The sequence below is a fragment of the Camelus bactrianus genome, chromosome 18 (assembly GCF_048773025.1).
Source record: "Camelus bactrianus isolate YW-2024 breed Bactrian camel chromosome 18, ASM4877302v1, whole genome shotgun sequence".
Taxonomy (NCBI): Eukaryota; Metazoa; Chordata; class Mammalia; order Artiodactyla; family Camelidae; genus Camelus; species Camelus bactrianus.
The window spans coordinates 28,734,235-28,750,780 of record NC_133556.1 but is presented as its reverse complement, the minus strand read 5'-3'; the positions used below and the strand labels follow the sequence as shown (position 1 = coordinate 28,750,780).

Below are 16,546 nucleotides of genomic sequence, written 5' to 3'. Positions count from 1 at the left end.
GGGTTTCCAGTCTGGCACAGTGTTACCAGCCTCTACATGTTTGTTGAAAGAACCAATAAGTCTGATGAGAGGTGCACAAAAATTCAGATGTATGCCACTCAAGACAGATACACCCTCCCCCACCATGGTCTGATGACCTAAAAACAATTCAGACCTGTGTTTTTACAACTTTTTAATATATATTTTTATAAACAGGTCACGTGATAAAATAGCACAAGAAACACTTACCAAATATAAGGTTATATCTTCCGCATATACAGGAGAATGAGGTCGTTATGTACAATAAGAAAATGATTTTAGGGGTTGGTTGGTTTTGTTTTCCTCTCTCCCCTTTTTTCCTCCTACAGTCATTGGAAATATCACAGCTTCAGTTGCATTAATACTTTGGACAAATGGACAGCTGCCCCTCCCCACTAGGGAGCTGTGGGGAGAAGAAGCTGAAGAAACTGGCTCCTGACCACCTCAACCCTGGAGCCTCTGGCCAGTGCTCCAGGGGCAGGGAAATCTTTGGGCTGTTGAACTGTTTCTCTTCAACAGCATCTCTCTCTCTCTCTCTCTCTCTCTCTCTCTCTCTCTCACTTTCTGGCTCTCTGGAAACTGGTTACTCTCTTCCAACCAGATTGGGGGGGTGTCCCAAAATTGGATGTGGGTGCTGTACATCCTGGGGCTCAAGGTTGGGATGGAAAGGGGTCCCAGCCCCCTCCTCAGCAATTGCCAAGATGTGCCAGCACCCCCAGGACATCCCAGCGTCTTGGGATTGGACAGAACATGGTGAGCCCATGTGGGCAGACAGAGATTTGGGAAGATGGGTTGAGGGGTGCAGCTAGAAAGGAGCCCTCCCTCCTCTGGGTGTTAAGGGTGTGCTGGCCACTGGAAGATCAGAGTTGCTGGCTGGCACTGGCCGTAAGCCTCAGCTGGGGCCCCACTTTTCAGCTTCCACCTAATGGAGACCTGCCCAGGGTGAAGTGTGGCGCTGAGGGTCCTGAACCCAGCTGGCTACAGGGGCTGTGGGGTGGGGTCCACCCAGGACTGCTCCCAAGGCCCCAAGGCCTGCAGGCCATGAGGTTCACTCCAGCTTAAGGTCTCACAAGGCAGCTGTACCACCACCGCTGGGTTGAGGCGGACTGGAGCCAACTGGGCTAATGTTGATTATGCCAAGGTCATTGTCAGCCTAGCGGCCCCTCTCCTAATCCAATTCTGCCCTAGCCTGGCGAGGGCCCAAGGACCTTAGGCCTTGGAGTCGGGGTGGGGCGAGTAGGGACTGTTTCACACGGCGGCAAGGAAGAGGAGAGGTCGTTGGGGTCAGGCTGGCATGAGGAGGGGGGAGGGTGGGTGGGACTTGGGCTCCTGGGTGGGCCATGGCTTTGGCGGCGGCCTGTTTCCCCTCGCACCCCTCGGAGGGCTCCAGGCGCGGTGCAGTGGAAGATGCGGGAAGCCCTAGGGCTCTTCCGGGCCCCTAAGTCCTGGGAGACCCAGTTCCCCTCAATCCCCCTGGGCCCTGCCCGGGGTGGGGGGACGGCGGGGAGACAGAACAGGGTGTGGCGAGGAAGGCGGTAAGGGTGGCCGCCTGGCGAGCTCAAAGCGCTCCCAGGACCAAGCCCCAGCCCCCCACCGCCGGCGGGCGGGCGGGCTGGCGAAGGATGGAGGCGGCTGTGGCGTGGTGGAGGGCGGGCGTGCAGTGCGGGCACGAGGGGCATGCACAAAGTCCCCGAATGTGCGTGCGTGCGCGGGGCTGGTCAGTCCGCCGCCCTCCCTGCCCGGGGCGGGGCCGGGAGGAGAACAAGGGGCCGAGGAGCCGCGGCTCAGCGGCGCCCCGGCGTCCCCGCCCAGAGCGCGGCGGGCTCCTGCGACGGGGGCGGGGAGGCCCTGCGCTACTCGATGACGAGGCAGCGGGGCAGGTGCTGCGAGAAGTACTTGAAGAGCTCAGGGGTGGCCCCAGGGCAGTTGGTCAGCTCCAGCTCCTCCAGCTCCTGCAGCTGCACCAGGCCCGACAGCCCTGTGGTGGTCAGCAGCGGGCAGCCTGCGGCGGGCGGGAGGAGGGTCGGCGGCTGAGTGGGCGGGGCCCGGGGCTCCGAGAGGCCGAGGCGGGGGGGGGGGGGGGGTCCCCTGACTGAGACCTGGGCCACAGCGAGTCAACCCCAGGTATGGATCTGCACAGGGGACCCGGCAGGGCTGGCTTAGTAGGACTAGGTGTGGGTAGGTGGTCACCGTCCAGGAGGGCACCAGGGGGTCTCACCTGCCAGAGACAAGAGACGCAAACTCCTCATGGCCAGGAGGTGCTTCAGCCCAAAGTCCTGCACCTGCGCGGGAGGGCGAGGCGAGTTTATTTACGTTGGCTCCCTGAGGGAGCCTCATTCCTGGGGTCAGGCCATAGGGGGCGGGGGATGGGTTCAAAACGGGGGTTTCTCAGCTCCCCACAGAGTCGGTGAGGGCCCTGGGGACTCCTTTCTCTCCAATTATGTCGGCCGCTGGGTGTGGGGGGATCCCAGACTTCCCTACAAGATCTGAGTGGGCCGGGTGCAGGTCAGCTGCTTGTCTGGGTGGGGGATTTCCCCGTGCCCCCCACCTCCCCTGCCTACTCCCCAATCTCCAGAGGAGTGGAGGGCTGGTACCTGGCAGCACCATCGCAGGTAGAGACTGCGGAGGGAGGACATTGTGGACAAATAGCTGAGGCCAGTGTCCGTGATGCGTACACACCTGTGGTCGCAACAGAGGGGGGCTGCCCACCTTCAAATCACCTCGCCCGGCCCCTCAGTTTCGACCCCTTCCTTCTTTTTCCGGAGTGCCCGTGGCGTGAACTCCCTGCCCCCCACCATGGCCCCGCCCTTTCCATAGCCCCATCCCAGCCAGACTTCACCCCTACCTGGTCACTGAGTGCTATTCTCTACTCCAGAGGACACAGCTCAGCCCTGCCCTCACTTGGCTGGTGTTTTATCAGGGCCCCGCCTCCCTAGCCGCAGCCCTACTCTAGCTACAGGCCTGTCCACTACTGGAGGCTCCCTAGTTAGAAGGTCCAGTAAGCCTTACCCAGCCCTGCCCTCCACAGCCCCGGGATGGGGGGATACGCATACCTGTCCAGCACGAGCTCCTCCAGGCGGTGCAGATCGCAGGCCACGTACTCGAGAGCCATGTCGGTGATGCGTGGGCACCACGAGAGGTCGAGGCTGCGTAGCTTGCGCAGGTTCTCGGCTACAAGCTCCACGCCATCATCGGTGACCTTGGAGCAGCCAGAGAGGCTGAGAGCAGTGAGATTGGGCAGGCTGTGCACCACATTGACCACACCGTGGTTGGTGATCTCCCAGCAGGAGAGGAGGCGAAGCGTGTGTGTGCTGTGGCCTTGGCGCGCCGTGAAGTAGGCCAGCGCTGTGTCCGTCACGTGGTAGGCCTGCAAGCTCAGCTCGGCCAGGTTGGGCAGCAGCTGTGAGATGGCTGCAATGGCGTCATCGGCCACATTGATGCAGTCGCTCACGCTCAGCGAGGTGATGCGAGCACTCAGGCTGGACCACAGCCCAGCCTCGGTGAAGTCGTTGCAGCCCGACAGCTCAAGGCGCACCACGCCTTGCATCTGCTCCAGCATCACCTGCAGGCGGGCAGGCATGGGGTCAGGAGGCCTCAACCTCGCCCTCGCCTTGGTACAAGCCTATCACCGATTCCCCAGGTGAGCCCCTCCCTGCAAGGCGTGGTGAGGATGGTAGGAGTCAGGGCAGAAGGAGCCCACTGAGGGGCAGGAAGCTGTGTTCTTGAGCACGTAGATGGTGTAAACATGCATCAAGCTGTATGCTGACAAGTGCACTTACAGTGTGTTCATTACACCTGAACAACATTCAAAAAAGGAGGCAGGCCACAGGAGATCTGGGAGCCCAGGGCCTGGCTGGAGTAGGTGCTCAGAGCCGTTGGTGTTAATGGTTTGATTATTAGAGTCTAGGTCCTGCACAGCTGCTCCTCCAACCTCTGCCCCTACTCCTCCTACCTCCTCCAGCATCCTCCCAACCCAAAGTGGGCTTCAGAGGCATGCAGGGCCCCGAGCTCAGAAGGGCCTCACATTTAATCGGCTACTTTGCTGTCACTGGCTTGAAATTGTTAGTCATCTTGGAACATGGGACCTGACTTTTCAGTTTGGACTGGGTCCCCCCAAATTATGTAGACAGTTCCCCACCCCAGAGCCATGCTCCTCCTCAGGGCACCAGCCCCGCTCTTGGCTGCTTTGCTGCTTGGTGCCCAAGCTTCCTCTCGGTACTGCCTCCCACTTCCCCCCAACACATGCTTAGTGGTTGCTGCCTGCCCCTGCCCCTGATCCCTGCCCCTTCCAGGCCAGTGTCAGGGCGCACCTCCAGGCCAGCGTCAGTGATGGTGGAACGCTTGAGGCTCATGGCCTTGACACCCTTCTTGGAGAGGGCATAGTTGTCGATGAACTCACAGATGTCCAGGTCGGAGACTCCAACCAGGCAGAAACCCTCAAAGCCGCGTGCTGCAAAGCCCTGCAGGCTCACAAATTCCTTCTCACCTCCAGGCAGCACTGTGTAGAGCTCCTTGGCGTGCAGCACAGGTGTGAGGCCCGCCCAGAACTTGGGCTGATAGAGCACACGCCTCCAGGCCTTGCACACCTGAGCCAGCACGCACTTCTCGCAGGCAGAGAAGTACCAGAAGAGGCCATTGAGGATTTTCTCGTCGGTGGCCAGTGGTGGCCGTTCTGCTGGGGGCCCAGGCACCGGAGCTGAGGCTGGTCCACCAAGGGGGAGCCCCGCCGGGGGGCAAAGGCCCCCGGCCAGGGCAGCCCGGGGCGGCGGGGCAGCCAGGCTGGGTGGTGGGAGGGAGAGTGGGGGTGGGTGACAGGGTCGGTTCTTGGCAGCTGGTGTGCCCTTGGTGATGCTGGCTGTGCCCAGGCCGTTGGGCTGGCCTGGCAGCTTCACCAAACCATTGCGAGGCAAGCATGGAGGCTTGGGATCGCCGTTGATGCCCGGGCTCGACATCTTCCTCACTCGGTCTGCAGACAGGATCCAGGAAGGGGGAGTGAGTTTGCTGCCGGCGTAGAGCTGGGCTCCTTTCCATCCCTGGGCAACCCTTCCCACATCATTCCCAGAACCACCCAAAAGAAGGGGTCTGAGTGCAAGTCCCACCCCCCAGCTACAGGAGGGCAGGGCTGGTCATGACCACGACGCTCCCTGAGCACCTTCTATATGCTCTTAGCTCAACTTCCACCCACTCACAGAACATTTTGCCACATAGGTACTACAGCTCCCATTTTACAGATAAGAGAACAGAGGCTGAGGGAGACAGACACTCACCTGTGACTGCTCCCTTTGCCTTTGCTACCCTGATGCCTACTGTCAGTGCCTGCGAGGCCTGCCTCTACTGGGCAGGGGCTGAAGAACTGAGGGTTTGGGACATTCTCTGGTCCCTCCTCTATGGGGTGCCAGGGTACTCTCTGGAGTGGTTCCAGTACCCCCTCTGAAACTCACACACCAACCTCGGAGAATCTCAGTGGCTACAGGAAGTTCTGTGGTTCAGAATCTACCCAAAGAAAGGGCAAGTGTCTTCCTGGGGTGTTTACCATGATCCAGCACAGTTAGCCCTGGAAACATTATTTCTTCAATCCTTCACTCAACCCATTGAGGATGATGCTATGATGACTGTACCCATTGTATAGGTGAGGAATTCATGGCTGAGGCAGCCGAACTGCTTGTCTGAGGTCATAGTAAGTGGTGGAGCCAAGACTCAGACACAGAGCTGGCTGTGGAAGGCTATGTGTAGGGAGCTTCCCACAGGGTGGGGCTAAGACCATCACCCAGCTCCCTTCCTCAGGCCTCTGAGGCTGTGAATGGTTGGCAGAGTTCACTGGGCACAGATGACCCTGGAGACAAGGGGCAGTGGGACCCTCACAATGCCATCATCTATTCTTCATTCTAGATCTCCTGCCTGCCCCTACCTCAGACATTCAGCAAGAAAGTAATGTACCCAGTGGCTCACCCCACCCTGGCTGTATAGCCTTGGTGAGCCACTTCCCTTCTCCATGCCTCATTTTCCTCACTTCAAAGCCTAGGAGGTGATGATATCGCCTCATGGGACAGTGTGGGAAAAGGACAAAGTGTAGTGCATGGCTTGTAGTGAGCCTGCTGGCGAGAGGGGAAGAGGACGGGAGTCACCAGGAATGGGGGAAGCCCGTGGTCCCGCCTGGCTCTTCCCAGCGCCATGCCCTCCACTGGCTTCCAAGCCCTGGACAGGACAATACTTGCCAGGATTTCACGTCTGGGGAGGGGGTGCATCCTGGCCTGGGACCAAGGGTCTTCCTGAAATACGTGGCCCTTGTGGCTGCCAACCCACAGCCTTTGGGTCCAAAGGCCTTCCTGCCCTGGTAGCCATGAACCTCCCGGCTGCAGTCCACCCTGGGTCCTCCTTCCCCAGAGGAGGCTCCCACACCCTGGTTGCCCCTACTGCAGCTCATGACCACTCTTGCTCACACTGGCCGATACGGGACATCCATAACAACGTTTGCTGAATGCCCACTGGGTTAATTGTATATTTCAATCTCACAGCAGCCCTGGTGGGGGCACTACTGTTACCACCGTTTTCAGATTAGGAGCCTGAGGCGCCCAAGAGTTACAGTTTGCCCACAGTGGCAGGGACAGCCTGACATGAGGGCTGCTCCAGATCCCTTAATGCCAGTACGTAGGAGGGGACCATGATGGGACAGCAGTGCCTCATTTTGGGACAGGATGAAGCCTACGACTGTCCTCCTCCACTCCTGGGGCCAGGGGTGAGGCTATCCTGGCAACTCCCTCCTGTGAACTGTGCTGGTTACAGAGAGGCAGCCCCAGCTTGAATACCTTCTGTGTCCCTGAAGCAGGGCACGGCGGCTTGCCACAGACCGGGCGCGGCCGGCCTGACGCCTGCCGGCAGCACCATGGACAGCGTCCCTCCAGCCGCCTTCCGGGGGCTCGGAGGCCAGGCCAGGCCAGGCCCGGCCCGCCCGCTCCACCACGGACAGCGGCAGGACCTCGGGATGGCCTGGCAAACCCAGCTCAGCAGGGAGGGGCCCTGGAGGCTGGAGGGAGCGGGGAGGGGACGCCGGCTCGGCTAAGATTCCGAGGAGGCGGCGGAGGCGGCACCAGGGGAGAAATAACTCAAGAGCAGTACCGATTTAGGTTGAAAATGCTCTGAGCCATGGGTGTGCACGTGGAGTGCCTGAGTTGACGGGATCACGTGTATGCCCCGGGCATCTGCGGGGCTCCCTCCGCATCCCCCGCGGGAACTCACATTTGCATACACCCACAGTCTCATCCCCACCCTCCAGGCCTCTGGGTCGAGGTGGCCCATGGAAGAGAGCTCAAGGGAGGGAAGGGCCAAGCCAAAGATGGCCCTCAGCAGCCTGTGGGGAGTGTCTGAGGCCCCTTGTCCCACACCCCCATCCCAGGCCAGAAGGCACTGGCCGGCCTGTAGGTAAATTCTCCTTCCTCAACCCCTCCCCCCACCCTAGATTGGAGCTGCCTCCCTAGAGGCAGCCTTGCTGCTCTACAATCTTGTCCATAGTCTTCTGTGCTCCAGCTGCTCCCTATACTCCAGGCTCATTGACCTAGCCTCAGTCCTGAGCTCATGTCACAGATGGCTCTTCCTGCCAGTTAGGCAAGAGGTCCCTGGGGGGCTGAGATGAGGGCTCCTCTCCTGGCCTGGCCCCACCCACCCAGCCAGACAGGTTGCAGAGCCCCCTATCTTCTTGGTACCTGTGACTGCCCCCACTGTACCCTGTGGGGTTAGGAAGACCTGCTTGGATTTTCTTGCCAGGATGGGGCAGGGGCAGCTGTCAGTCCACTGGGGACTATCTCCCCGCTTTGGGACAAGCACCAGGAGCTAAAACCAGGAAAAGGGGCTTTAAAAACAAAGATGGCCAAGTTTGCACTCTTCTTAGCCTCAGCCCCTGGTGTGTTGTGTCTGTGCAGAGTGGAATTCTGAGGGAGGTCCCCTCCTGGGATGGGCTGCTGGGATTAGAGGTTCCTGGGTTCATTCCAGGGGAAGACAGGAGATGCTGGTCACTACTTTATTTGTTTTGTCCATACCAGCCTGAGCCAGAGCTGGATCAGGGTGCCACTTGGGAGAGCTGACCATGGTCTCTGTTTCCCCAGCTGACTCATGTCAAGCATGGGGGCCAGAGTGGACCTAGGGAGCATGATGGGGTCCTGGGGACTCCTGGGAGGACTTCAGAACTTGGTGACTTCCTGGCTGACAGTCTGCAGATCACCATGTGGGACTTCCTAAGGAGCTGCCTCTTCTGCAGGTCAAGTCACTGGGCCCTGAGACCCAGCAAATCCACCTTACAGCCTCACTTCCAGTTCCTTTCCATCCCTGACCCTAAAGTCCAGCCAGACCCCGGTACCGCATTCCTCCTTCCCTCCCCGTCTCTGCCTGGGTACAAGCTGGTTCCCCTGCTTGCTCAGTAGACCTCCCTACTCCTTAACCCTGCAAGCTTGTTCTCTTGCATCTTCAGTGTGAGTACTGCCCCTGCCTCTCCCTGTGGGACCCCCACATCTCCAGAGTCTCTGTCATCACTATCTACCTGCCTACTTCTCCCCTTGGCTGGTGACTCCTTGAGGACAGACAGCACAATGGCTGAGTGGCCTCTGGCAGTTTGCTGAATGAATGAAGAATGGCAGTTCATTTATCAGGGTCATGCAGAAAGGGGTGCAGCTGCCAGAGGCCCAGGAAGCAGGATGGAGGGCAGTCAATGCAAGAGCTGTAGTTCAACTCGTCAGTCTTGGTTGTGACAGAGGCCAGTGTCCACATGGGAGGGGGGCCACTGGGGTTGGGGCTGGGCTGGTGTCAGAGTCTCTGGGAAGTCTCACAAGACCCTGGGGCTTGAGGTGGGCCTTGCCATTATTCAGACCCTTGGGAAGAGGATGGCTCAGGTCTCCTTTTTGGCTGAGTACCCCATTGAGTGCTGCAGGGTTAGGAAGCTGGCTGCCTGTCCCGCATAATCTGGCCAGACCTAAGGGGAAAGGGACAGGAAGCACCAGAAAGGAGGGAAGCCTGGTCCTGTCCTGCTCTCCCAGCACCACGTCCACCTCCCCATTGCTGTCTGAGCCCTTCGTATGCCTCCAGACCACAAGTGGGGAGCCAGAAAAACTTACATCAGGTCCATCTGCAGTGGCAGCCCCAGGGTCTGGGGTGACACCTGAGGTATCTTGGGATTGGGGACACACTGCGGGCTGACACACTCCATGACAAGCCCCGTGACTCAGGCACATTCACATCCCTGCCACTTTGCACATGTCCTCGCAGCAGCGCAACCCTCCCGCCCCCAGCTTGGAGATGCTTCTGAGGTGCAGGCTGCCCCACCCATGCACCAGGGGCTCTGGGAATGGAGCATGTGGGCCTTGAGGGAGACCTGAGCTGGTGCTCCAGCAGACTGAGTCCTGTGGCCAAAGTCAGGGCAGCTCAGCCATATGGGACTGTGGGCACCTTGGGGAGTGGATCCTGGGCTCCAGGCCTCATCTTGGCCCCTCTGCTCTGAAGGACCTGAGCCCCCATCCAGTCCCTGCTGCTTTGGGCGGCTGCCCCAAACCCTCCCAAACGAAGGAATGTGGCCTGAGCCCACTCTCTGCAGCTGGTCTGCCTAGGGCTCATCCTGGGCCATTGGTAGGGAAGGTTCTGGGCCACCCACTTACCCCACAGAGCTTCCTTTGCCACCACCTCCACTTTCCCCCCACGCCAGACCTCCGAGACACAGCAGCAAGCTCCTACGTGTGACAAGACAGGGGCGGCCAACAGCTAAGCTGTGCTAGCCAAGGAACCCCTTCCCCGACCTCTGGGTGAGATGTCTCCCTGGCTCTCAGCCATGCAGTCCTTCCTGAGGCCAGACCCAGCTGTCCTGAGTGTCCTAGGTCCCCTGACCTCAGAGGCCACTTGTTTCCTTCTGACCAGTGGGAGATAGGACTCGCTCAAGTGGCCTGGAAGTGGATGTAAGCTGGAGGATGGGATCTGTCCAGTGAACCTCCATAGCATTAAAGGTGCTTGTAGGCCTGGCCCAAGGGGTAGTAGAGGTGGGGGCACTAGGCAGTGGAGGTGGCAGGCACTGGGCCAGATGAGTCCTGGGGTCCCCTGGGGCCCAAACAGCCCTCTTTGCACTGCCCATGTTTATGACTGGGGCTTGAATTTCCCTCCTCCCCAGACAGCTCTTGGTCCAGCCCTGTGGCCACCTCCTGCTGGGCCAGTAGGTCTCCACCAGTCCTCTCCCCTGGTCTGTGGGACCCCAAACCTCTCAGGGTCCCAACCCAACCCAGGCCTTCTCCAAGGCTGCTCTCTAGTAGTCCTCAAAGGAGTCTGCTGGGAGAAGAGGCCCTATGCCCCGCTTGGCACAGGGAGGCCTGAGCTGAGCCTGGTCAGTGGGTCCTGGGAAGTGGCAGGTGAAGCAGCATCCGCCATCTGCTCCTTCCATGGAGGGAAAGCTTCCTGTGCAGATGCTGGGAGGGGCTGGAGGAGTGGCCACTGGCCCATGGCTTCCCTGAGGCTCCAACAGCCAGGCCTCCTCTCCTTCTGGGGTCATAAGTGGGGGACTCTCCCCATCCACTCAAACTTCCAGAAAGACAGGACTCCCCCCAGCAAGTCTCAGAGTGCCCAGTCCTCCTTCTGGGGCCCTCCAGCCTTGGTCAGCTCCCAGCCCTCCTCCAGAACCAGGCACATGGCCAGCTCCCTCCCTTCCCCTTGTTCTCCCACTGTGGCAGCTCCACACAGGGTTGGGTCCAGGAGGTGTCCAGGGGCAGATCAGCTCCAGGCCAAGCGTCCACAAGCTCCTCCGGTAGTGTAATTATACCTAACACCTCTCTCACAGGCCCAGGGCTCATGGTGCTGGGGTGGGGAACCCAGAGTGCAGTCGGGTCCAGGACCTCACCTAAGCAGCCCAGCTGGGGGTCTGCAATTCAGCTTCCACAGGGCCACAGTCAGGTGGCACCAACCTACAGCCCAGGTACAGTTGCCATGGGGATTGAGTCTCGACGAGGCGGGCCACTGGGGTGAAGGGCTGTGGGAAGGTCTGGCAGGGCCAGAGGCCCAGCTGCAGCAGCCAGGGAAGGGGCTGCGGTTACGTAAGCCCTCTGGGGGTGGCAGCGGCGGCGCTGTCCCAAGCCCCCTCCCCACCCCCTCCTCATTGTAGTATCCACGGTGTTGTGGCCTGGCCTCCTCCCTGCCCTGTAGCCTGGCCCGGCACACACACCTTACCTCGGCCCGGGCTCCTGGCTCATGCCACGCTGTCCACCGGGCGTCCTCCCGTCATGGGGAGCCCGGCATGCGCACCGGCGAAGCGGGGAGGCGGCCGAGGTGCTGGCCTGGCCGGCAGGGCCCGGCCGCGCCCCGCGCCCGGAGCCCCGGCCTGGCCGGCCCCCTCGGCCGCGCTCCGAGAGGAACTCCCCGGTGGGAGAGGATCGGCCGCCCCAAGCCTCCCACCGGGGAGGCTGAGGCTGTGCCCAGATAAATAAGGCCGCTTTGCAGGGAGCCAGGAGAGCACCTCCTCCCTCCCTTCGTCCTCCTCCCCGCGCTCCTCCTCCGCCCTCCTCCCAGCGCTCCTCCGCGGCCGCCGGCGGCGCCGCGCGCGCCCCCCACCCAGCCTTACGCGCCGCGCCTTTGCGCGCTCCCGGCTCCAGGAGCCAATCCGGTTTGGCGAGCCCGGGCGGGGGCGCCGAGGATGCCAAGCCCGGCCTCGCCAGCCCCGCCCCGCCCCGCCCTGCCGCGCGCACAGCGCGCTCCCGCCGCGGTGCCCACGGGCACGCGCCAGCGCGGCTTGCACCCCTGCCCTCCCTCGCCACGGGCGCTCGCACAATAACAAACCTGGGCGCATGGCCGGGAGGGGAGGGCCGAGTAAGTCAGGGCGCGCGGCCGGAGAGCGGGCCCGGAGCAAGCTCTGCCTGTGTGAAGCGGTGGGGAACCCCAAATCCTGAGGGGCGAAAAGGACTCGAGCCCTTGGGCGCCAGCGGTTGGCCCAGGGGTGAGCGAACGGTCCGACCCTCTTCCTCCTGGCTCCTCCTGAGGAGCAGAAGGTGAGGCTCCCTTCAGGGCACTCATCTGCGCACCTGCTAGGTGCCAGGCACAGGAACCTCCCTCAGTGGGGAACACAGTTGCACACCTGCAAAGCCAGAAACAAGTGACCAGGAGATCATTTCAGAAAGTGATGAGTGTGATGAAAGTAAGAGAGCCACGGAATGGTGACCCCAGGAGGGTGATGGTGATAGTGGAGTTCCTGAGGACATGACACCAGAGCTGAGACCCCCCCAAGGGTGAGAGGGCAGAGAAAGTTGTCCAGGGAGGGGTGTGCAAAGGTCCTGAGGCCTTAAGGAGCCTGGCGAGTACCCTCTGGAATGGACTGGAGGTTTCAGTGGTGGCAGCTTAGTCTGGACAGACTGGGAAAGAGGGTGGGGTGGGGTGTGGTGGGAGGGTGTGGAGGGCTCTGTCTGGGCCACTGGGGACACCAGGCCTCCAAGCCGGCCCAGGACAGAGGACAGAAGCTAATGCTGTCCATTCTGGGGTCTCCTGGGAGCAGAGATGGCAGAGGGAACAGGTGTGGGGAGAGCAAAGTGGGGTCTTCGCATCAGAGAAAGGCCTCAGAGCTGAGAGACAGCCCCCTTGAGAGAGCCTTAATAGAAATGAAACCAGTGGTGTCTGCAACATTTTGACAGGAAGTGGGGCCCAATGAGGCTGGTGTAACGGGAGGGCAGTGGGAGGGGGAACCAGGCTGGTCTGACCCTGGCTGGTTTGAGGGGCATTGTGCCACTCTTGCTGTGTGTGGGACACTGGATGGGGTGAAGGCAGCTCTCCCATGTGGCTGACTGCAGAGTCACAGTCTCGCTGACGCTGACCAAAGGAGGAGGCTTGGCCTGGGCAGGAAGGGTGGGTTGCCCGAAGACTTCGAGGTGACTGGGAGAGTGTTTGTTGTCCAACCCATCCCATTCCCTCCAGTGTGTGGGTCTGGCAGTTTGGCCTTCCAGCTCAGCCTCCACCCCATGTGTGCAGGCACGGGTCAGCATGGACCCTGGTGTAGATGGTGTCCTGACTGGTGGGCAGGGTTTCACTTGGTGCTTTGAGGGGGTCAGGAGGTCACTTGCCTTGGGAGAATCTGAGCACTTGCTTAGAGGGACATGAAACACTACTGTGGGGCTCCTCTTCCCCCTGCCCCCACCTGTTCTAGTTGTAGAGGGGTCACTTTACAGGCATGTTTGGTCCCCATGCTCCCAGGGCTCCCTCTGCTCTTTGCTGCAGCCTGCAAAGCCCTGAGTCTCTGTCACTGCTGGCCTGAAGCCTTGCCCTGTACTTGGCCCCTTGCTCTTAGAGCTTCAGCTACACTGGCTTCCCTCCAGGTCCAAGGGGGCACCATGTTCCTCACCTGGAGCATCACCTCATCTGGAGAACCCCTCACCTGGAGCACCTCTCACATGGAGCACCCCTTATCTTGATGCCTAGACACCGAAGAGTCTCTTCAGTCCAGGTGGCTGGGGGTTTCCAGCTCTGGAGTCATGAAGGGGTGAGGACCAAAGGCTGTTGGCATGTCCCATCCTGAGACCTTGGAGGGCTCTGAAAGAGGGAGCCACTGTCACATCAGGGAATCGGCTGCTTACCACAGAGTTCCCCACTGGTGGCTCTTGAGGTCTGGGGCAGTGGCTCTGAAACTCCTTGAGGCTCCTTGCAGGAGGTCCTCAGGCCTTTCCTTGGGGGGCTCTGGAGTGGAACGTGTGCCCTGGAACCACAGGCATGGGTCCCAAATCCTCCCTCCCTGGATGAGGCCTCAGACAGGTAGTTCTCCTCCTGGAAAATGAGTCGGGGGTCCAAGAGGATGCTCTGAAGATCCTAGTGCAGCACAGGTGGTGAGAACCCCATGCTCCAGAGTGATCAGGCTGGCTCTGAAGCTTCCTGCTCTGGAGCCATGGGCCAGATGGACACTGCTCCTCACTGCCTCTGCTCCCCACACAGAGACAGGGGCGCCAAGAGTGCCTGGGGAGGGAAACATATAGGGTGGGCAGGTGTGTTTGTCTGTCCTGGCCACTCTGCAGCCAGAATGGGCACCTACGACAGTGAGGACCTCACAGCCTGGGGCGACTGTGGCAGCAATGGGTGGCGGGCAGCAGGCAGTCGGCCTCTCTGCTGTTTCCAGCTTCTGTTTCCCTGCCTTCCCTCCTCCTAGGACCCAGGCCTGGCTCACCAGGGGCAGGGGGGCGGAGCGGCCAGAGCTGAGGATGACTCAGGGCCCAGCTGTCACCATGGCAACCCTGTTGCCTAGCAATGGCGGTCTCCCAGTAACGGCTGTCTCCTAGCAATGGGATATTTTCCCGGGCCCTGGCTGGAGCCTGGCAGTTATTTTTAGTTCGGCTGCAAATCAATCTGCAGCTGCATTTTTGGCTCCTGGAGAAGATGCAAGGTGTATGTAGGGGGGTGGATTTCTCATCAAAGGGAGGAAATTTGCCACGTGTCCCAAGGTACAGGCTCATGGGTAGGCGAGGTCAGATTCCACCTGGGGGTGGAGGGCGGGGGTTGTGCAGGTGAAAGGGAACCAAAGGTTGCAGAGTTGGCAGATATGACTCCCTGATGGGGTCTCTAGGAGGACTGGTCTCTCCAGCACCCTGGAGTTCCCTAGGTCAGGCTGGTCAGGAGCAATCCAGGCCAGTCTTCATGGTGGACACCATTGGATTGTGTCACTGGGTGGTCCAGATTCTAGCTGCTTTCTGGCACCCCTTGGCTCTCAGTTATGGGAACTGCCCTCATCGTCTCCTGCCCCCAGCTTCTCCCAGGGGTGCAGCACCCTGCCCTGGGCAGCTGAAGCAGCATATTCAGGAGATCCTAGCTGCAGAGGTCTCAGTGGCCACAGGCTCTGCTGGGGACACATCTCTCCTTCTACCCTGCTTTTCCTGAAATGGGAGCCCAAGTGGGCAGTCTTGGGCAATTAAGAGAACCTGACCTCTCTCTGGGCTTTCTCACCATTTCCCTAAGGGCTGTGTTTGCTGTCCCTTTGAAGCCAAGTTCAAACTCCTCGGTGGCTGCTGGGCCTGGGGCTGTCCCTGCCCACCTCCCACTGGCCACCTTTCCAGTCCCTGTTTTGCCCTAAGCTCCATCCAGGCCTTGGGCACTCTTCCTCCCAACCTGCCCGCCACTGACTCTGCTTGGCTTTTGTGTTATTCCCACAGGCCCTGGACCAGCCCAGCCCCTATCTTGGTCATGAGTGCTCCTGCCTGTGCCCTTCACCCTGTGGGGTTGCCTCCCCTGTCCCAGGCACTGTTCAGGGAAGGGCTCACCTTGGACGGCTCCTTGTCCCAGCATCTCCTCCAGCCCCCTGCCAGGCCAGGACCTAGATTTTGAGTGTGGCCCATTTGGAGGGTCAGGGCACTGAAGGATCTGGAGCTGGGGGACTTTGAAGGAGCCTCTAAACTGAGCACAGACATCAGGAGGGGATACCTGAGGTTTTGGATGTCAGTTGTCTATCCAAGCACTCACACTCCAGGTGTTTACTGAGCACCTGCAGTATGTCTGCTCTTGCACCCACAGCAATTGAAGCCAGGTATGGTCTTCTGGGCTCCCTGTCCTTTGGGCAACAGACCTCTGATGGCTAACAACACTTGGTGCTTCCCTGGTGGGGCCAGGAGCTGTGAGAGACAGCCCTTGTCTGTGAGTGATAGCCTCACCAGTCCCCTTGAAGAAGCATCTGGGGCAGGAGGCAGGGGAAACCTGGTGTCAAAGGGCCAGCTCAGGGCCAGGCATGTGCCCATTCTGGACCAGGTTACCCTCAAGGAGCCGCTCCCTGGCACCAACATACACAGGCCCATTCTCTGCCCAGAGTGGGGAGGTGGAGGGTGAGGGTGGGTGAGCCAGGGGCCCAGGGCTGACTCCTCATACTGCCACCAGAGGGCGCCAGGAGCCCACTGTCAGCCTCAGAGACTGGGGCATGGGCAGTAACATCCTAGTGACTCCAGAAGTGGAACCCCCCACCCAGTCTCTGCTGGGACAGCTGACTGGGGTTCCCCCTCCCTTCCTTCTACTGAGCCTCTTCTGCCTTCTCTGTGCCCAGCGCCAGGGCCTGTGTACCCCTTTTTATTTTTAATTGGGGAATATATACATAAGACTTACCATCTTAACCATTTTTAAGTACACAGGAGCGTTGACTCCATTCACATTCCCCTGCCCCTGGCACCCTCCATTCTACTTTTTCCCTATGAATTTGGCTATTTTAGGTCCTTTTGTGACTGGCTTATTTCACTGAAACCAATGTCTTCTAGGTTCTTCCATATGGTAACGTGTCAGAATTTCCCTTTTAAGGCTGAATTATATTCTACTGTATGGATGGACCCCATTTTGTTTACTATCATCCATCAATGGACACTTGGGTTGTGTCCTCCTTTAGGGGTTCTCACCCCATGTTGCCCAGGGCCAGGAGCCAGCTGAGCCCTGCAGGTGCCTTGCCCCTCTTTGACCTGGAAGGGCCCTGGGGCCAGGGGAGGGGGATGTGGTACACTCAGTTTGGCAGTGCCTCCGATGCCCTACTTCCCCTTAGTGCCATTTGCCCTCATCTGTCTGCATGCACTTC

At 60.0% G+C, this 16,546-nt stretch overlaps 1 protein-coding gene across 2 annotated transcripts; it reads right to left on the bottom strand.

Moving 5' to 3' along the window:
• Positions 1–169: 169 nt before the first annotated feature.
• Positions 170–11,526, bottom strand: FBXL16 (F-box and leucine rich repeat protein 16). 2 transcript variants are annotated; one of them, XM_074346661.1, is made up of 6 exons: positions 11,206–11,526; positions 4,329–4,984; positions 3,072–3,580; positions 2,613–2,697; positions 2,237–2,300; positions 170–2,020 (listed from the first exon to the last, which is right to left on the bottom strand). In XM_074346661.1, the coding sequence occupies exons 2-6, from the start codon at positions 4,968–4,970 to the stop codon at positions 1,872–1,874; spliced, it is 1,449 nt and encodes a 482-aa protein (XP_074202762.1). In that variant the 5' UTR covers positions 4,971–4,984; positions 11,206–11,526; the 3' UTR covers positions 170–1,871. The 2 variants fall into 2 exon arrangements, with proteins under 2 accessions (XP_074202762.1, XP_074202763.1); XM_074346662.1 differs by lacking the exon at positions 2,613–2,697 and having other exon boundaries at positions 1,885–2,020.
• Positions 11,527–16,546: the final 5,020 nt, after the last annotated feature.